The sequence below is a fragment of the Mauremys mutica genome, chromosome 2 (assembly GCF_020497125.1).
Source record: "Mauremys mutica isolate MM-2020 ecotype Southern chromosome 2, ASM2049712v1, whole genome shotgun sequence".
Taxonomy (NCBI): Eukaryota; Metazoa; Chordata; order Testudines; family Geoemydidae; genus Mauremys; species Mauremys mutica.
In genome coordinates this window covers 69,698,720-69,720,377 of record NC_059073.1, presented here as the reverse complement: position 1 = coordinate 69,720,377, position 21,658 = coordinate 69,698,720, and the positions used below count along the sequence as shown (strand labels likewise).

At 42.9% G+C, this 21,658-nt stretch overlaps 1 protein-coding gene across 2 annotated transcripts in view; it reads right to left on the bottom strand.

Moving 5' to 3' along the window:
* Positions 1 to 4,681: 4,681 nt before the first annotated feature.
* Positions 4,682 to 21,658, bottom strand: part of SDR16C5 (short chain dehydrogenase/reductase family 16C member 5) — a 30,914-nt gene continuing 13,937 nt past the window's right edge. For both annotated transcript variants that reach the window (XM_045006717.1, XM_045006718.1), the window contains 4 exons: positions 13,226 to 13,325; positions 10,536 to 10,680; positions 5,625 to 5,747; positions 4,682 to 5,007 (listed from right to left, as the gene is read on the bottom strand). In XM_045006717.1, coding sequence (XP_044862652.1) covers positions 4,878 to 5,007; positions 5,625 to 5,747; positions 10,536 to 10,680; positions 13,226 to 13,325 — 498 coding nt within the window. In that variant the 3' untranslated portion in view covers positions 4,682 to 4,877. The remainder of the gene's footprint in view (positions 5,008 to 5,624; positions 5,748 to 10,535; positions 10,681 to 13,225; positions 13,326 to 21,658) is intronic.

Genomic DNA, 21,658 nt, shown 5'->3' with positions numbered 1-21,658 from the left:
GTGTGTATTGGTGCCAAACCAGATAAGAATAGTGGGTTGGGGATATTCTCCCAGAAAATTTTGAAACAACCAGAGCAATCCCTGCATCTTAGAAGATTAAAACGTTTCAAAAGACAGATTTTGCATAGAATATCCAATACATTATTGGTCTGTCTTTCCTCCAGAGAGGAGAGGAGGTGGTGGCTAGCTTGTGGTGCCAAATCTCTTTCTTTTCTCTTCCCCCTTGCAGTGGAAGGGAAGCAGGTGGTGGGATAGATTTTTCTGCAGATTGTAGATAGAGGAGAAAGGCTATTTCTGGCTGAACACCTGTCAGGCGCTGCTGCTGCTCCACGTACTAATACCCAGAAACATTTCAGCTAGACATGAGGTTCTCATGGTTCTCCCACTTCAGATTTCCCAGCCTGCTGAGTCTTCACCTTTCTTGCCAAAGAGGAAGGGGAGCAGTTTTCCCTCAAGCAAAAGGAAGGGGAACTAAAATCCGCCACACAAAATAGCATCCTTCACACAGTGTGACCTTGCACGCACTATACATATGAGGTCATGCCCTGGGGAGGATGGCATGTCCTGTGGAGCAAAATGACATCCTCCATACAGCGTGAGCTCACATGTACAGTGCATGTGAGGTCATGCTGTCTGGGATCCCAGGAGGAAATATTTAATTAAAATGGGATTATGCCAGCAAAAAGTTTGGAACTCCTGGTCTAATGGTTGCAGGGACATGCGACTTGGAGTGATCAAGAGGTACTTTGTCATTTACACATCCTCAATGTGAATAAATAACTCGGATTTAATAGGAAATGAAATAATGGGCACCTGAGGACTTGCTTGTGCCTCTGTAAAGCATGTTCTCAAAAACACACTTCTATAGTGTTATAAAGTTCAGTCTCACTGAGGTGGAATTTCTAAAAATATAAATGTACAGCAGGGATCGGCAACCTTTCAGAAGTGCTGGGCCGAATCTTCATTTATTCACTCTAATTTAAGGTTTCGTGTGCCAGTAATACATTTTAACATTTTTAGAAGGTCTCTTTCTATAAGTCTATAATATATAACTAAACTATTGTTGTATGTAAAGTAAATAAGGCTTTTAAAATGTTTAAGAAGCTTCATTTAAAATTAAATTAAAATGCAGAGCCCCCAGGACTGGTGGCCAGGACCTGGGTGTCACGGAGTGTGGGGGAGTCCGGCCCTGCACCCCTCTTCCTGGGACTCACAGTGACTCTCAGCCAGCCAGTAAAACAGAAGGTTTATTGGACAACAGGAACACAGGATACAGCAGGGCTCGTGTTCAGAGCCAGGACCCCTCAATCTGGCCCCTCTGGGGGTTCAGGGTGTCTGGATTCCAGCATAGGTTCCCCTGAAATCCCCACCCAGCCCCAAACCGAAAACTGACCCCACCCTCTCCACTCAGCTCCTTTCCTTTGTCCAGCTCCGCAGAGGTGTTGACTTCCCCTCCCCCCTGCCTAGCTCATGTTGCAGGCTGAATACCTGACTCTCACCTAAAATCCTCCCTGGCTCTCCCAACCCCCACACAGCCAGCCCCTACTCCATCACACTGGGCAGTGTGAGTGCCACTGAAAATCAGCTCGCGTGCTGCCTTCGGCACCCGTGCCATAGGTTGCCTACCCCTGATGTATACAGATGCTTTTTAAAAAAACCTTCTGCTTGGAATAAGAAACTGGGAGCAACTTCAGCCTTGTCCCTTACATGAACCTCTCACCAGTCCGGCTCCTGCATCTGGATCATTCGTTCTGCAGGAACAATCAATCATAGGTGGAAGCTACTCTAAACCCTCAGTGAGTCTGATTTGTCTGGATACCATCATATGGGGGAAATGAGAAACAATCTTCACATGATTGCTCAAGCTGAAGGAAGATACTACTATGGGGTGGGGAATGAAACTGCATTTTAGAATTCCACAAGTTCTGTTACAGAGTATAGGCAAGAGGCTTGCTTGCTAGGTGTCATGATTATTGATTGCAGACAGGCTACAGAGATCAGCAGTATTGGAAGCAGTAGGTACCTATTATGTCCTGCAAGGGAGACAGCATAGCGTTACACCCTGTTCAACAGTGTTTATTGCTGTTCACTCACCTGTTCAGGTTACCTATTGCCCTTGCCCTTCTCTTGCAGTTTTTAGTAATTTGCACAGCACATTAGGCTATGGAGCCAGTGACCATGAAAACACTCCAGTTGGTTCAGAATGCAACAATTTTCCTACTCAGCACATGACCCCCCCATCCTCTCTTCTTGTTGGCTCTGAGTGCAATGCAGAGCTTCGTAGTTCTAAGCAGCGTTCTGTTTCACTGCCACTATGATCTACACATTTGCGGCCAGATGCATTAGCTGTTTGTTTTTCCCCATGTAAGTGTTATCCTTGCAACTGTTTAAATAGTAAAACTTGTTGTCCAGGGCCATTGAGAATAAAGACTTTCAGCTTATTTTTTTTTTAAAACAGTGGTAGTGATGCTATTTTGAAGGTATTTGTTACACTTGGCTCCCTACAATTCTTGCTGGTAAAAACATTGTTCATTTAAACTGTTTGGTACCTCTTTCCTTACAAGAAGATTATGCAAAAAATTAATGTAATGTTGTTTGAAATTATACTAAAAAACCCAGCAATTTAAAGAATCAAGATTCCCACACCACCACACATTCTGCCTTTTTATGCTAATACAAAATCACTAGGCTGTGTCATCGGCATACAGAGGGGATCTACACTCTACACCCTGGATCTATGTTTCCCAAACTTCTGAAAGTTAAGTTCCCCCTTCAGGAAATGAAACCAATTATGCCCTCCACAGCTACACCATGTGTTATTAAAGGCCTATCAATTTTAATTGATGTGTCTTCTCCCCGTGCCTCCTGAGCTAGTCCTTCATGCCCAGTCTCCTACTTCGGGAAACACTGGGGTAGATCTTCACCCAGTGGTTCTCAACCAGGGGTATGTGTACCTCTAGGGGTTCGCAGAGGTCTTCCAGAGGGTACATCAACTCCTCGAGATATTGGCCTAGTTTTACAAGAGGCTACATAAAAAGCACTAGCAAAGTCAATACAAACTAAAATTTCATACAGACTTGTTTATACTGCTCTATATACTATACACTGTACTATAAGTACAATATTTATATTCCAATTGATTTATTTTATAATTATATGGTAAAAAGGAATTTTTCAGTAATAGTGTGATGTGACACTTTTGCATTTTTATGTCTGATTTTGTAACCAAGTAGTTCTTAAATGAGGTGAAACTTGGGAGTACGCAAGACAAATCAAACTCCTGAAAGGGGTTCAGTTGTCTGGAAAGGTTGAGAGGCACTGCCCTATGATACTTCCTCTCTTTTCATACATATTTTGATAAGCAGTGAGATCATAAGCAACAATGACATTTAAAGCATTATTAGCAACATTTGCGTTAGACCCATTGAAATGCACGGAGCAGTTCACACTTCAGTGCTATTGTTTCAAGGTCTCTGTAAGCCTGGACAGACATCATTCCTTTGGTTGCACTCCAGATTTAAACTTTTTTCTTTGCAGTATAATAGCTAGAGACTTCATTTTGTTTTAAATGATAGCACAGACTCCAAAGAACATTTGAAAGGTCTGTATGAACCCCTCAAAACTAGTGCTTTATTGTCCTCCTTGGACATGTCCCTCACTTTGGGGAAACACTGCCTCAGATACAACATTTCAAATTACGGCCTATGCATGGAATGGAAGTGAAATATTCTGCAGAACTAATAAGTAAAGGCAGTGGCAATGTAACTTGTTCTATTCAGCCCTGATTATAATATACAATATTGTCCTGGAGGGACTACCTTTAACAATATGAGATTAGGTCAATCTCTCCATGCCCATTAAATCCCACAATCTCTTAGCTGTGAGTGCCCATAAAGGTATCATAGATTCATAGATTCTAGGACTGGAAGGGACCTCGAGAGGTCATCGAGTCCAGTCCCCTGCACTCATGGCAGGACTAAATACTGTCTAGACCATCCCTGATAGACATTTATCTAACCTACTCTTAAATATCTCCAGAGATGGAGATTCCACAACCTCCCTAGGCAATTTATTCCAGTGTTTAACCACCTTGACAGTTAGGAACTTTTTCCTAATGTCCAATCTAAATCTCCCTTGCTGCAGTTTAAGCCCATTGCTTCTTGTTCTATCCTTAGAGGTTAAGATGAACAAATTTTCTCCCTCCTCCTTATGACACCCTTTTAGATACCTGAAAACTGCTATCATGTCCCCTCTCAGTCTTCTCTTTTCCAAACTAAACAAACCCAATTCTTTCAGCCTTCCTTCATAGGTCATGTTCTCTAGACCTTTAATCATTCTTGTTGCTCTCCTCTGGACTCTCTCCAATTTCTACACATCTTTCTTGAAATGCGGTGCCCAGAACTGGACACAATACTCCAGTTGAGGCCTAACCAGCGCAGAAATAGAGCAGAAGAATGACTTCTTGTGTCTTGCTCACAACACACCTGTTAATGCATCCCAGAATCACGATTGTTTTTTTGGCAACAGCATCACACTGTTGGCTCATATTTAGCTTGTGGTCACACTGTTGACTCATATTAGCTATGTTAATTTGTGACCTGGATACCCATTACCTATGGAACTGAGACAGATAATTAAATTCATTTTTATTTGCTTTAATGACTTACATACATATGTTGAGTGGAGAATATGCCTGTATTGATAGAAAGAAGAGAGAACAGTTGAGGATGAAAAATACTGATTAACAGACAGCTATCAGAACAACTATGACATCTTTAAACACCTAAAGTATCATATAGAAGAGAATTGATCTAAGGAAGAAATAAACCCAAACAAATAACCTATTATGTCCATTAAATATTACACATGAATTTGGATTAGCTGGTATCAGACATCTTCGGAGCAGGGTGGTTTTGGTCCCTTCTCTTCCGGTCTCTGACACCGTCCAGATTGTTGAAAATACCAGCATACTCTACAGCAAGGAATAGCACTTTCTTAGGTACAAAGCTGAGGAGACAAACAGCATTTCTAGTTAGTCTTGATAGCTAAAAAATACCATCCACCCACTAATTCTAACTAACGCGGAAATAAATTAATACTACATATAAACATAAAATCAAATATGTCAGAGATGGTCTAGGTATACTTGGTCCTGCCTCAGCATGGGTGGATGATATAGACGACCTCTTGAGGTCCCTTCCAGCACTACATTTCCATGACATAATACTTTACATCTCCAACATTAGTCTTCACAGCATGTTTAACATTCCAAGTTTACAAACGAGGAAACAGACGCAGAGATATTAAGCCATTTGACCAAGAGCACAGAGCCAGGCAGCGTCAGAGGCAGTTTTAGACCTTGGGACTTCCTGACTTCTGGCCCCGAGTGCCTTCCTGAAAATCACACTGTTTTATAATCTGAGAAGCGTGTTGGAGGCAGTAGTTGAGACCACCCTTTCTTCATAGTTCTGTAGGTAACTAGTCTGAAAATTGATAGTCCAGCGTCATATCTTATTGCACATTTTTACTAGCTTTGCATTCTGTTTAGCTACCAGGTATTTGGCGGGGGGGGGGGGGCCGCGGGGGAGGGAGAAGAAATGCTGGAAGAGAAGTCTCATTCTTACTTTTTCAAAGCAGAAATGCAATTGGTCAGAGGCATGAACACATAAAACTTCTCCTCTCGAATTGCATCCACAATCTTCCTGCCTGCATATTCTACATCCAAAATAGGAAGTAAAAGTGGCCTCCTGGTAAAAGAGGACATGTAGCTGTTACAAAACTGTAAAACTTTACTCTTGGAATCACTTATTTCAAAACTGATAATTTGCCTCCTTCCTCCCATTTCAAATGGAAAGTTTTGCTTCTTGCAATAAGTAAAGATTCTCCATTCTTAAGCCAGGTTTACACAACATTTAGGCTGACCTAGTTACATCACTCAAGCGTGCGAAAGATTCACACCCTTGAGCAGTATAGGTAAACTGACCTAACTCCCAGTGTAGATTATGCTATATTGACTTTCCATAGGTCTTGCATTGACCTAGTTACCGCTTCTCAGAGAGGTGGATTAACTAGTGATGGAAAACCCCTTTCCATTGCTGTAGGAAGCATCTACGCTAAGGATCTAAAGCGGCACAGCTGCAGCACCATAGCTGTGCTGCTGTAGCACCTGTAGTGTAGATGTAGCTTTAGAGTCCCCCTGTAAGTAAAACAATTAGTAAAATCTGTTGATAACTGTGAAATTTTAACTAATAAATAGCACTCATACAGGGCCAGTTCTGGAGCCCACTGAAGTTAACAGGAGTCTTACGCATAGACGTTTATATGATAAATGTTTACCAAATAATGCTCTTTTGTGGCTAAGTTGTCAGATCTCTGTATGTGCAAATGCACCCATCAACTCTTATTGCAGTACATATACAACTGTGTGGGCAATTTATGTGCTCACATGCACACAAAGAGGTCACAAAATTTGGCCCCTACATCAGACTGGTTGTCTTTTATGGTCTGATTTTCATTTGGTCTTATCACTGACCATTTGAGTTGTGCGCTTTTCCCAGCTGTGTGTCAAAGTGCTGGGGTCTGCATAAACTTGTTATTTTATAGAGAGAGCTAAAGTTTAGTGCTGGTGAGCTGTGCAGGCGGCAGAGCTCTAAAGACTAAGTTCTTTCTGTAGAATAACTTCCTCAGCACCACATCTGCCAACAAGGCTTCTTGCCTGCCTGAGTGAGGGCAGTTTGTAATGCCAGCAGGTGTCCACTACAGGCTGATTCAAGAGCAAAATTTGATTTCAGGTAAGGCCACTGAATTGATGTTGGTCCCTATACACCTTGAGATGGAATTTGAAATAGTGACCTATAAGATAAGGTTCTCTATCTTGCTACCAAATCCAAGCTAGTCATCCGTGTTTGAGTGCACACAGTGCATGGTGTCCACACTCAAGGTTACAGGGTCTGTGAATTGTACCTATCCCACAGTGTCTGGTATTATTAGACTATGTCTACATTATGGAATGTATGTCGGCATAGCCTCCTAGCACAGACACAGCCAACACCAACAGAAGGAGTTTTTCTGTCAGTGTAGGAACACCACCTCCATGAATGACAGTAGCTACACTGACAGAATCACTCTGCTGTTGACATAGCTGCATCTACTCTGGTGGTTTTGTTGGCATAGCTATGTCAGTCAGGGGTGTATTTCCCCCCCACCCCCAGCTCTGACTGATGTAGCTACACTGATATAATTGAAGTGTAGACCAAGCTTTAGGCATGTACATAATGATATCTATCTATTGTATATACCATACATTTGGACATGTCACATTTCTCATTTGTTCCAGTGCATGATTTCAAGTTATCAGGACTAAACCCTACTGAGCCCTCACTCTTGCAAATACTATGGGGAAGTTCCCCACCTAAGCTCTTGCTGGAATGTTTGTGTGTCTGACATGGCAGGGCTTTCCCTTAGTTTTCAAGCATATACTGCCATGCCCAGTCTCCTTTAAGTAGGTATATTATCCAAATGTAAGCAAGTAAAAACAAACAAAAAACAATCCATCAGTTCATCTTATGCCCTACGGTTTCATGGGCTCCCCTCCCAGGGGTCTCTGATTATCCTTCTTGCATCTTCCCAGGCCCAGCCAGCTCCCTTCTCAGCCACGCCTTGTTCGTTAGCTTTGCTCTCATCCAGCTCTTCTACTCTTCTGGAACAGCAGCTCCAGGACACCCTTTCTGAGCACCTGGCCCCTACCACAGCAGTTCGCTTCACTCCACTGTGGTTCCTCTCTCCTAGTCACTCCCCCTCCTCCTGTCCTCTGACAGGCCTTTAGAGGCCCAGGTATAGCCGCACCCCTTCTGATTGGCTTCACTGGCCACAGCTGCTCTGACACAGGGAAGCTGGACCAACTCGGCCTGCAGGGGTCAGTTACCCTGTGACAGCATCTTTCTTTGCTACTCTGAGGGTTGTGGAGAGAGCCCTGGAGGGGACACTGGGCAGAGCCCCAGACTGGCCAAGTACTACTTCAGCTGCTTAGGCCTGCATGCAGACAGCACTCTGAACTGCCAGAATGGTTACTGACTGACTGACGAGCAGAATCACTGTGGTAGTGCACAGAAAAACCGAGAACAACAAGTGCATTGCTTGCAGCTGCTAGACCAGTGCTTTTTGTCTACACTGGCACTGCAATGGTGCAGTGCCATTAGGGTGGATGACATAGTTGTCAGTCTTGCTCAGAGGAAGAGCAATTACAATGATCATGTGAACACCTGTGCACCATTGGTAGTGATTGTATGTGGCCACGTGATGTGTTATAGATGGCTAGGAGGCTGGGAAAGTGATTGCAAGGCCAATATTCTCTAGTGTAGGTAACATCATACATCAGTACATGTTTAGACTTCTGTGACAGTTGCAGATGTTTTAAGGGGTGACAAACAAATTTGACTAAGTTCTGTGCTTCACCTTCCAGGAAAAGCAGCACTGAGGTGTGGCTCAGGAGGATGGGAGGCAAAGCTGGTTTTAAACCACCTGTGTATTTCTCACATTTTGGGCTGCTCCAGGGGCTGGAATGGCCTCCGATGTAAATCAGAACAGCTCCAGGGCTGCTCTGACTTATGGCAGTCTTCCCAGAGCCATCTATGGGTCACTCCACATCGTAGAACAGACTCAGCTTCTCCTCCTATTTGCAACATTCCTGCATACTTCTATCTAGGTTTGGACATGAGTTCAGGCACTAAGGCTTTGTCTAGGCTAAAGAGCCTATGCCAGCATAACCCCCTAGTGTAGATACAGCGTACATTGACAGAAAAATTCCTGTCAGCATAGGAACACTACTTCCCTGAATGTCATTAGCTATGTCAGCAGAAGCACCCTCCTTAGGCATAGCTGTGTTTACACTGCGGGTTTTATTGGCAGAGCTACATTGCCAGAGGTATCTTTTTCACACCTCTCACTAACATGGCTAGGCCAGTACAAGTTTTAACTGTAGACCAAGGGTTAGTGTTCTGCATTTCTCAGGCAGATGCAAAAGTGAAATGATCTAAGGCCACTTTACTTCTTAATGAGAGAATCCACAGAGGGGTATAATGCACTTTAACTAATGCACTTTGAATTCACACTTTTAGTTAATGCAGCTTAACTTCTTGTGTAGATAAGTCTTCTATCATCAACACACTACCATGCCTAATTTTCACTTCCCTGAAAGAAGTGTCCAGTTGAGGCATTATCAAAAAGCCAATTTAAGTCAATGGGCTTTGGTTCAGGCACTTAGTCCTCCACCTCAGCAATGTCCCTCTTCTTTACAGGTAAGTCAGCTGGACCACATACATGCTGTAGAAATGCATTTCTGAGTAAGAGTCCACAGCCAGTAAGATTTTTGTGCCGTCTGTGCTCATGTCTGTTGTTGGTCATGTGTGCTTAAGTGGATTCATTATTAATGGCTTTGTGCACTTATAAGCCATACAAATGGTATTAAAAAGCAAAGCCAACCTTAAAATGGCTGGAGACTGAAAAAATGATTTCTACTGTATACTAATTCTATTTTCATACATGCTGTGACAGACTGACAATTTCCTGCAATGTCCTGAATTAATTTAATTGAATTAAGTTAAACCATATTGAATTAGGTTAATACCTTTGGGGTCCATTATATTAAAAATGCAATTCTGTATGTGTTATTGTAGCATTGCATATATTTCCATAGGAAGAGTAAATAGGAGAACAGCATGGGCTGATAAGGCAAATGCACTCACGCTGTAACATTGTCAGACTCACATATATTAGTTCCAAATGGATTATCCAGGGACCAGACAAAGAAAAGGTTTTTGGATAAATAACTTGATTGTCAACTGGCTCAGGGCCTTCTTCCTGATCCAACAAATTGACAGAACCTCTGGTCCACAAAGGTCCCCCATCTTTAGGGTGGGGTTGGAAGGACAGGGCAAACTGAGGCCTCATAAACCTGTGCTTGTTCTGAACTCAAGCAGTGATGAACTTGTGACCACAAAGGAAACCCCTGGATGTGGTGTTGCAGGACTGCTGCTGCTGCCAGAGCCCATGTTAAGATTGCGGGGGTAGAGATCTTTGGTAAGCTTATTAGCACATGTGTAGGTCCTTTATTGATTTTAATGTGTTTTCTCTGTAGTATTTTTACCTTAGGAATAAAGTAGGTGTGCACAGGAAGTATTGTGTGGTACCTTATTACTCTAGCAATTATACCTGTTAAGTGTCTCTGAGAAGAAAGCAAGCAGGTGTCCTCAGGCAACCTGTCTGTGCTGGGCATAACAGAGTGAAGGCAGGTAACTGTGCTGCCTGGGAATTCCTTGGTCAGAAGGGAGAGAGATGTGAGTCTCCACCCAAGAAATACAACAGCTGGGGAGCTGGAAGCATGAGAGTGGGTGCCATTGGCTGGACCATGGAGGGAGAATTAGACCACTGAGAGGGCAGTTGCCCTGAATGGTGACAAATGCTAGATCTAAAGTCAACCATTTTTAGTATTCCAGATGCAATTGCTTAATATGCAAAATATAAGAAGTTTTACTTACGAGACATGAATACCCCTAGATAATTCTGTATTTACGAAAGAAGGACAGACGATGGTGGTTTTAATGCCTTTCTTTCCTGCAGCCTGCAACTCAAAAGCTAATGACTCTAGAAAGCCAATTATTGCAAATTTACTTGCACTATAATCTGTAAAGAGAAGAAAAAAAGAATATTCAAAACACATAATTAACATCAGAGCAAGTGCTACTGCCTGAATTTAAATTTTTAGAATAAAATACTTAAACTTTGGTAACAATGAGTTATGCTATGCTACTTTCTGTTTTGTCTTAGGGCCCAATTGTGCAACCCTTACTCATGTTGGTGAACATTTATTGATGTGAGTTCAACAGAACTATTCATGCAAGAGCTCACTAGCGTGAGCAAGGTTTTCACAACTGGACCATTAGTTTGCACAGCATAAGACCTATAATCTGACAATATACTCTGACAAGAGTAGCTGAGATGCTGAAACATTTCAGTTTGTTACTGGAGCTCAGGTACAGCATTGGTATGCATGGAAAGAGCATCCTGGATATTTACATGCAAATAACAGACCAAACATCCTATTAGTTTCAGAACACCTGGATCCAGAACTACCCCAAGAAGCTTACACTGGAACAGAAACTATTTCCTTTGCTAAACTCTAAAGGCACGACCTCCTCAATGCTGCCTTTAACGCAGATGATTCCCTTCAGACCCTTCATCCAACAAACCACACTTTTTCTCGTCCAGGTACTCAATTATAGTCTTCCCCTACCTCACCCATTACTCCCTCAGAATCTTCATTGGTGTCTCTTAATCCCCAATTCTTTCATGCCCAATTCCCTTCTCTTCCCTGGATATAACCTCAGCAAACTCATCTGCTCCCAAGACTCCCATTATTATTATCCTCTGGTAGTTAGTTAGATTTGAGACTTCTTGCTATTTCTTGTCCAGTCTTGTGACTCTAGTTGTCTTAGACATCTCCTGCTGCATGTCAAACTTGATCTTTCCAAAAATGAAATTCTCATCTTTCCTACTAATCCTTCCCCATGTCATCTTCCTCCATTACCAACGGCAACTCCATTATCCTTCCATTGCCCAGACTTGCAATGTGGATGTCATTAAGGTTCCACAAACATCCTTAATACAAGTATCAGAGGGGTAGCCGTGTTAGTCTGGTTCTGTAGAAGCAGCAAAGAATCCTGTGGCACCTTATAGACTAACAGACGTTTTGCATCCGAAGAAGTGGGTATTCACCCATGAAAGCTCATGCTGCAAAACGTCTGTTAGTCTATAAGGTGCCACAGGATTCTTTGCTGATCCTTAATACAGGCTATTCCTATCTTTTGGTGTTTGTCTTTGCAACTTTAATAACATTCTTATAACAAGTTTTTTTAAAGAATAAAAAGAAGTGTAATATTCCTTTCCCTCCACTTGTGCTAGAAAACTAAATTCAATAAATGATCGCAGGTGTAGTCTTATTCTTTGAAGCAGTGTGTTCAGGGGTGGCTCTAGGATTTGCATTGCCCCAAGCATGGCGGCAAGCCGCGGGGGGCGCTCTGGCGGTTGCCAGTCCCGCGGCTGCGGTAGACCTCCCGCAGACGTGCCTGCGGATGCTCCACCGGAGCCGTGGGACCAGCAGACCCTCCACAGGCACGTCTGCGGGAGGTCCACCGCAGCCGCGGGACCAACAGACCTTCTGCAGGCATGCCTGCAGGAGGTCCACCGGAGCCGCCTGCTGCCCTCCCGCGGGACGCCGCCCCAAGCGCGCGCTTGGCGCGCTGAGGTCTGGAGCCGGCCCTGAGTGTGTTACATGTGCATGAGTAGCCGCATTTTATAGACAGAAAGATTCTGCCAAATCTAACTACTCAGATATGTTGACAGGAAGTGTAATTAAGTGGCTGAAAGTTAGGTCAGCCATGTTAAAGACATGATTGCATTCTCAGATTCTCAATGGAGTATGTGGTCTTGTCTAACAGAAGGTGGGAAGAACACAGAATTATTAACACCAATCAATAGAAGAAGCTAGACATGCTCCTAATTGCCTGGTTGTTAGCACAATGGTATTTTGTGAGGAAATACGTGCAGCTGAATGATCCATTTTGTCTGTGTGGAATGCAAAAGTGAGAGGTTGGGAAGCATACAGCATGCGGATGGTCTGTTCAGGAATTTTAATAGCAAGCTCTACTGAGAAAAACACAAAAGGAAAATGGAGCATTTTAACAGCTTATAACTCATTGAATCAGAATGGATTTTCATGGGGATCATAAAAGGCACCTCTATGACATCAGGAACATCCCCCTACTAAATATAAAGTTCTAGTTGCAAACCATGGAGGCAACAGAGCTCTTTTCAAAAAGTCAGAAAAAATGATAATGGGAAATATTAGGCAATGTTCCTACAGGGATCATCGCTGTGTCCCCTGTAATAATTGAATTATTGGTTTGCTATGGTGCGTATTGCTCTTTCCAGTCCGTGAAGCCTGCAGGAGGCTTGTTTATGCTAAATAGGTATAATCATCATAGTTCTCTCCTTCAATCTGCTCATAATTTTTTACAACTACTTGCAGGCTTTTCATGAGTTTATACTATCTTTGCATAATAGATTAAGACAACTTTCCTTTAAAAAGCTGGATGAGATTTCAGAAGTAAAATCGTTAACTCTGAGTGTACATTTAAATTAATTCAGAATACCTCTATAGCACACTAACCTGTCAGTTTATTGGCACCAATAAGTCCAGTTCCACTTGAGATACTAACCAAGTGTCCACGGTTACAGGCAATCATAGCCGGAAGGAAGGCTTTGCAAGTCTATGGAACACATAAGAAACCACACAATTAGGCATCAGTTAAAATTATCAAAGGGGTAGCCGAGATAGTCTGGATCTGTAAAAGTAGCAAAGAGTCCTGTGGCACCTTAAAGACTAACAGACGTTTTGAAGCATGAGCTTTCGTTCATTCTATAATTAGGTTTTACAACTTCAATTACTTTTCAAATCTTCACTTTTGAAAATAGGAGACTTTTAAGATAATGACTTTCAAGGAGTAAGCTTTTCCCTAAAATCATGGAGATTTATCAGCACAGAGATTATTCTTATTTCATCCGTTTAGTGTTTCCTTCTGGCTTGACTTTGCAAGACTCACTGAAGTGTTTTCAGTTAGGTTTTTCCAGTCATATTGATCCACTAGGGGGAGCTAGAAGCCAACTTGTCAGGCAGATGGAGGCAAAAGGATGCTAGTTGCAGGCGGAGGCGGCCTGTTAGCCATGCGGCAATTCTCCAAAAAGGGCCATATTTTTGGATTTTAATGTATCTACCCTAAACGCCCTCACATTATATATCATTTGAAAACTTATTTTATGTACTATGGCAAGACACCTTTCACCTCAGCTGGTTTGGTGTTTCTCCCTCTGGCTGTGGGGGCCTGGTGTAAACCAGCCCCACTCTGGCAGTTTTTTAATTCCTCACTTTGGTTTATTTTTCAATATTTACAAGGTGGGCCTCAGAGTAGGCCAGAGGAGCTCTCTTGAACAAAACAAAAGACCAAATTCAAAATGCAAAAATAAATACCTTTCCCTGACCCCTCTCCGTGGTGTTGCCTTACTACGCTGACTTCTCGTTGGTAGTTCTTCCCCAAACAGAAGTTAACTTGAGTTTTTCCCCCTATGGGGAGGAGAGCAGTCTTCCACCCAGCAGAAGCCTTGCCTCCGTGCTGCCACTGGTCCTCCTGCAACTTGTTTCTCATCCCTCCCTCACACCAGAAGAGGGTTTTTTTAAGGATGACCAGAGGCCTTTAATTGGTTCATGCATCTCAAGCTAACCTGAGAACTTCTTTTCAGTTCACAGGAAAAGGGCCTTTACTATTCTAGGGCTGATATATCTGCCTTCCACCACTCTGTTATAGCTGTCTGGTCTGATTTTGCCACAATACATTTAGCTGAGGTATGATGTGTGAAGCTGTCAAGTGGTGCCATAAGCCTGCAGGCCGGGTGAAACAATGGTACCCAGAATGAGAAAGTGTCATTTTTTTGCAGTGTTCCAGAAACACTGCAACATGGCTACTGTTTAAGTTAATTTCAACACCTTACTGTGGTGTTTATTGGTCAAACTACCAAACGACAATTTAATAAAAGACTTTTATTGGTTTTGCATGGGCAAGTTTGGTTTTTTTCCCCCAGAAGTGATGAGGCTGTTTAGCATGTGGCAAAAATGGTGAATATCAACACTTTGCAATTTGCTAACATGAAATACTTCGACAATTAAGAATATGTGATGTGAAAACATCTCACCGCAGATTATAAAGTTTCTATACAGTATTTTCGATTAAAATTTGCTGACCAGGTCATTCTCACCTTGAAGGTTGTGCACCAGTATCAGTAGATTGTGTGCTCATAGCCTGTAGTGCAGAGTGGATAGATATAAATGTATGAGAATTCCTAATGCTTCACCATTAGTAAGCTTTTGTACATACAGTGTAGCTTCTAGCAGGGCCAGCTCCAGGCACCAGCATTCCAAGCAGGTGCTTGGGGCGGCAATCCGTGTGTTTTTGCCCCCAAGCAGTGCACTGAATTGCCACCACAGATGGTGGGGGCAGTCCGTGTGCGGTTAGGCCGGCACGCACGTTTCTGCGGAGGCGGAAATTCGGCGGCAGCTTCAATGTTCAGCTGTCTGCGGCGGCGCAGATTCTGTCTTCCAGCTGAAGACAGAAGTTGCCGCCGAATTGCCGCTGCTGCGGAAACGCGCATGCCGCCCTAACGGCACACGGACTGCCCCCGCCGTCCGCAGCGGCAATTCAGCGCACTGCTTGGGGTGGCAAAAACAGCAGAGCCAGCCCTGGCTTCTAGTCTGCCTGGTAGAAGGTTTTCATTTGTAATTGTCTACGTATGTAGTTCTAGCCTTTGAAATATTCTAGAAACTAGCCTTTTAATTGACTTATGCATAGGTCAGTATTAGAGATGACAATCCATAGCTTCATATTACAAATATGCAAAAACTATGAGAGAAAGAAGTGATATAACAAAAGTAGTGACAACTAAATCCATAAACAAGTCCTTGCTCTGCACTGAAGAGGGGGGTGAAGAGCATGGTACAGCTTTATCACCTGTCACGGGGTCACTCACCACATCGGCACCTCCTGCTGGGCACTTCAGGAACTAGCTCAGTCCCAGCACGTGCATCCTCAGGTGGTGGTGGCTCTCCAGTCCTCGCCTCCGCCTGCAGACCCGTTACAGCTCCTTTCTCTGTGTCTGCTTCGTGGCAGAGCCCTCCACCCATGTCACGATCTGGTTTCTCCCCCTTCCAGGAGACTCCGCCAATTAAAGTCCAGCTGCTCTGCGCAGCAGCTTGGCAGTCCACAGCTAGGCTGCTCCTTCAGCAGCTAGTGGGGCGGAGGGATCCAGGCCCACCCACTACTCTGGGTCCTGGTCCAGGGACCCTGCAAACAGCAGCTTCCTGCTGCCTCCTCCTTCCAGCTCACTGTCTATTCCCTGGGCCACTTCCCTGCAGGCTCAGTTCCTTCTGCTCTTGCCTCTGGCTCCGGCTCCTTTGCCCTCTTCCCAGGGCCTCAAGCCTGTAAGTCCTGGCAGCCTGCCAGGATCCCTCTAGGAAGCCAGTTGTCTCCCCAGGGCTCCCTGCAGCAGACTCCTTCAGTCTGGTCTGCAGCTTCCTTTTACTTGGGCCAGCTGGGCCCTGATTGGCTGGTCCAGCCGTCGCCCTAATTGTCCGCAGCCACCACCCTAATTGGCTGTTTCCCCTGCAGCCACTCCTTTGGCTGCCTTGCCCTCAGCCTCCCTAGGCTGGTTTTAACCCTCTCAGGGCCAGTGTGGGGCAGGTGCCCCGTCACACCACCATATCCACTACAATATGACAAACTCATTTGACCCTGAATCACATCCAAAGGTCCTTATCAACATATCTAGTGGAGTATGTGTAACATCAGATGTATAAGACTCTACTTGAAACAGATAATGTTGGTGAAGAACAAATGGAGAGATTTGAGAGGGGGCACTTGATCTGGTATCAAAACATTTTCTGACATAACCAAAAAAACAAATTTAAGTCTGGCAAGGGAAGGACATTCACAGCAGCTATCGGTCCAGAAATTGTTTTCTGCAGAGCCCTGTCCTTAGCAAGATGCAGAGATGATATTTCAATGGCAACTGTTCTTAGTCACTCAATAGGATCTGTGCCTACATCCCTCTTGCATGCTGATGGACCACTGAGAGTAACGTACAAAACTGAATTAGGACATCAACTGAAAGCTCAGGCTGAAAGAAACCATGACCTAAGATCATGCAACAGAAAAACTACAGTATACATCAGAGATGCTATGGCTGTCATACAAATGATGGCTGGAGACAAATTCCACACGTGAGATGAACTGGCTGCTGCGTACTTGAGGCAGATTCTAAAAGGATTTGACAAAGCCAGTTCTGCAATCAAAAGTCTGACCAATATGACAACAGTAACTCTGTGAAAATTGCAGAAAAACAGCATCAGACAGGATCTAAGGTTGGCTGCAAGAAATATCAGGCAATTGGTGGATGTCCTATACATCCAGGGAAAAAGTTTCTAAAAATAGCAACTGCTTGTTGGATGCCTGTAAAATTCCTCTGTGAATGTATGGTTCAAAATGCAGCTGAGAGTGTAGGGCCACATACAACACAAACACTCCTTGCTGGAGGCTTTTCCAATGGTGAAGTAACAAAGTAGAAGTATTGAAGAAGCCCAAGTTTGTACAGCACTCAAGAGGTAGCAGACACAAGGATGCTCTTTATGTGTATTTGTCAGTAAAGCTTTTAGATCTCTTAGGGTCAAAGGAACCATAATAATTATGTCACCTGATACAGATGTTTTGGACCTTTCTGTTCACTACTTTCCAAAAATGGAACACATGGATAACATGTGGATTGAAATAGGCACCATTACCAGCACATCGGACAAGTGTAACTTCATATCTGCGCATGCATTTTGTGATACACACACTCCTGACTTCTGCAACATACTTCCTGCTTTACATGCATTAACAGGATGTGACTGTGTCATCCCTAACTGGTATTGGGAGAAAAAAAATCTGTGTTTAATGTTGTCAAAACAAAGGAAGCGGACTTCTTCAGAGATCTTGCCAAATAGGGAGAATGTGACGGACAATTTCTTCATTAAAGAAGTTGGTAGCAGTGCTGTATGATCAGAGTGAGAAAGGACAGGAGACTCACAGAGACCTGAATCTAGCCATCAAAAAAGGACAAGTCATGGGCCAAACTCCTCACCATTTGAGGGCTGTTTTGAAGAGCATCTCAAAAGAGCATCTTCACAAAACAAAGATTTGGATGTCTTCACACATAGGTGAACGAGACATTGGATCGTCATTGCAACATGGATGGAAAAATGTGGATGATTAACTACTTTCTGTATTCTTCATGGGCCCAAAGGCACCTGAGCTTCTACAAGGCCTTATCTGTGCCTGTACCAGTGGGGTTTGGTGCACAATCAACTGTGTCTGTAGTCAGAAAATCTTTCTTGCACAGAACCGTGTACTTGCCAAGACAATGAAAATTGTGGTAACTCACATACTCTTGACAGAGATCATGATGATAATGATGACTAGAAATGTCAAATTATATCTGTCCAAATGTATTATTGGATTTTGTTTTACTCTTTAAATTGTTGTTGTGATGCTTTGAAGCCACAAAGAAATCCAGTTTTATGTCTTGAAATAATACATAGTGTCATTAAGCTACCAGAAATGAATGCAAATATTTCAAACTGGTCAATTTACTGTGTTTATGGTGTCATTGTTTATCCTTGTTGCTATGGTACCAGCACCACTTGACAGTGCCACATCATACTTCATATTTAAGTAGACATAATCTTTTAAATTGTGCACAATGTGGATGTGTGTAGATGGGATATATTAAGTCGACCAAATTGGTGGTGCCTGCCGCTCACCTATATGAGGCTATAATTTTCCTACCCATAAAGAGTTCAGTCGCAGCAACCTGCTGAGTAAAAGCTTCTAAGTGTAATAAAGCTATTTTCCATTTTGCCCTTAAATATCAATCAAATAGAGGAACCTGGTTGTCACAGATGATTTTCCACAATCACTAACAGATTCAGTTACGCTCTGCCCTGTTTCATTTCTCTATTTTCCAGCAGGTGGAGACAAAGCAGAACACTTTGCATGACCCCTCTCCAGAACTTTGAAACATGAGGGTTGGCTTCCAACACAGGAAGACACAGGTTGGATTACCTATAACCAAAATAAAAAGTGCTCTGTCAGCGCAAGCACGCCAAAGTTAAATAGGTACAGAGTGCTTTGAAACTTGCGATTACTAATTATGACTCATTCTTTGTAAAGTAAGCACTCTTTGGCAAATCCTCTCTCTCAGCTTCTCCAGGGCCATGGAGGTCAGTGACAGCCGCAGAATCAGTGTGGACCCTCTGCATATGTTGGGAGAAGTAGTATTATAGGACCCAGCATAGAGCATCCACGAGTCCTACATGCTGGGGAGCTATGCTCTGTTGAGGCTTATTGCAGTCCAGCACAAAGGGGTGGAGGAAGAGAGGCACAGAGTAAGCAGATTTGCATGGTCTGAGGAGGAGGCGACCCATGATCGTCTCATGGAATCTGTAAAGTAATCTCTGCTTCTTTTCCTATTACTTAGGCTTTGTGCAGTGACCAGGATTTTTCCCTGTGGAAGAAAATCTTGTGAATATTAATCTGCCAAAATCCCAGTGCCTCAATTGGCCAAATTCTCCAGGTATTTTCTTCCCCACCTGGTACCTGCAGAAACATTCTGAGAAGGAATTGTTTGCAATGAGGCTCTGGAGAGAACTGGATCTTTCATTACTGGAAACCAAGCACTGAAGGTGGATAAGTGAGTGTTTTGCTTTGTCTCTACAGGCAGGAGAATGCTGAGAGATGAGAGAGTTCTCTACTGAAAACAATATTAGCACATCTGTGAAGTTGCTTGGTGTCTCTTTCCTTTCCCTTTCCTTTCTATGTGCACATAAAGCCACCACAATTAGCTTCTCTATCAAGGGCATTCACTGTCCACATTATTTCAGCTACTGCTGTCACAACATTTTATCTCTGGAGGGCTACAAGCTTGAAACTATACAGCATGCTTTCCCCCACTGGCAGCTTTTTGCTGAGCTGGAAGTGTAAATTCCACCTTGAGACATACCCACGCTGGCTCTCATTGAGCTAGCGTGCTAAAAATAGACTGTAGCCATGTTGGTGTGAGAAGAGGGAAGGGAGAGCTGCCCTGAGCACATGTTAAGCATCTCAGACATGTACATGTGTGGATCGGCTTGCCCATCCTGCTCCCCACATCACCTCAGCTATGCTCTATTTTTAGGATGCTAGCTTCATCAGAGCTAGCAAGGGTATGTCTCATCAAGCTGATATTTACACCTTCCAGCTCTAATGCGGACAAAGTCATAATTATAATTGGCCCAGAATGAGAGAAAACTCTTGGATGGGAAGTGCTAATGGCTTCAGTACTAGTGAACTCAGAAGTAAAGTTACTGATAGTACTATCAACCTCATTAATGCCCAGAGGGCTCAGTTACAGTGTGGATCAGGGCAGGGTTGGGTTGCTGTAGGAGCTGTTACACCAATTCTAAGCCACTGGAGGATCCCCTGTGCTGGGGTGATTGGCTTATGGCCCCAAAGCCACCATAGCCATATATTTTGTGTAGGTTTTCACATTACAATGTGTCTCCAATGCAAGGAAAGATCCGAGCCTGTGTCTTCTAAAGGTGTCTGCCAATTCTAAGGAGGCAGGGATGCATTGGGAATAAGATAGTTAATTAAATCTTACTTGCAAGTGAATTAAATATAGAGAATGGGAAGTTAGAGCAGTAATGGAAAAATATGCAGCTTGAGTATTATTACTTTATTATTAACCACTTTTATTACAGTAGCACCTACAGGTCCCAGTCAAGACCCAGGCCCGTTGTGCTAGGTACTGTTCAAACACATAGTGAGAGAGAGTTCCTGCCCAAAGAACTTGGAACTAGATTTTCAAAGGTATTTAGGTGTCTAAAGATGCAAACAGATGACTACTGGAATTTTCAAAACTGGCTAAGTGCCCACTAGGAGCATATGTATCTTGCTTAGCTATTTTTGAAAATCTCACTAGGCACCTATTGTTCCTAAAACCTTTGAAAATCTCTTACAATCTAAATAGATAAGATACAAAAGCACAGGGGAAAGGAAGTATTACTATCCCTATTTTATTATTGGGAACTGATGTATAAAGAAGTTAAGTAACTTCTCATTATAGGGAAAATAGGATGTTATTTTAAGTAATTAAAATATAGGAGGGGCTCAGGAATAACATTTAATGATTTTTACCTCTATATAGGTTACTTTGGATTGAAGCTGTGAGAAATAAACCAATTTGGTGCACCTTCTATAAATGTATTAAGACTAAGCAAGTAGTTATAGAACAAATACGAATTTAAGCAACATATGTCACAAGCTAATTTAAGTTAAAGTTTTCCTATCTTAACTTACAATGGTATAATGCAACAGTCAAATTAAGGCTATAAATTAAAACATAATCAGTAATTCAATGGTTCAATTTATCTACTTTGCCAGTGAACAAGTTAAGGAAAACAATTCTGTTAAGATTTTGCAGGAAGGTTAATGGGAGAAGCTATTCCCTTTTATTTTAACCCTTTAGCTAAGGTTCCATTAAAGGCAGAGGTTATTTCTTGTCTTTATTTTGAGGAATTACAGCTCTTAAAATGGTTTCTTAGTAACTTCTTCCTCTGGTTCTTTCTCCTGCTAAGCTTTGTGTTCACAGAAATCACATCAAGCTTCTGTTCATTTACTCTATTTCCCCTCCCCACTTGACAATACCTGCATTTTTCTGCCAGTCATACACAGATATAGAAAGTTTGCTAGAGACTTATACTTAAACCAGTGTCGTTCTAAAGCTGCGATGACCCAGGATCTCTTCATGTTAGATAACACTTAGGGGTTTAGTGTCTACTTTGAGGGGCAGTTGCGACACACATGCACTTGCGTGCGCACACACACACACTCTAATGGGCACTGGAGCGATTTGAGTGTCCTTGAATTGCTCTACAGAAGGATTTTTGTATCTTCTTCTCAAAGTCTTTAGCTCATATGAT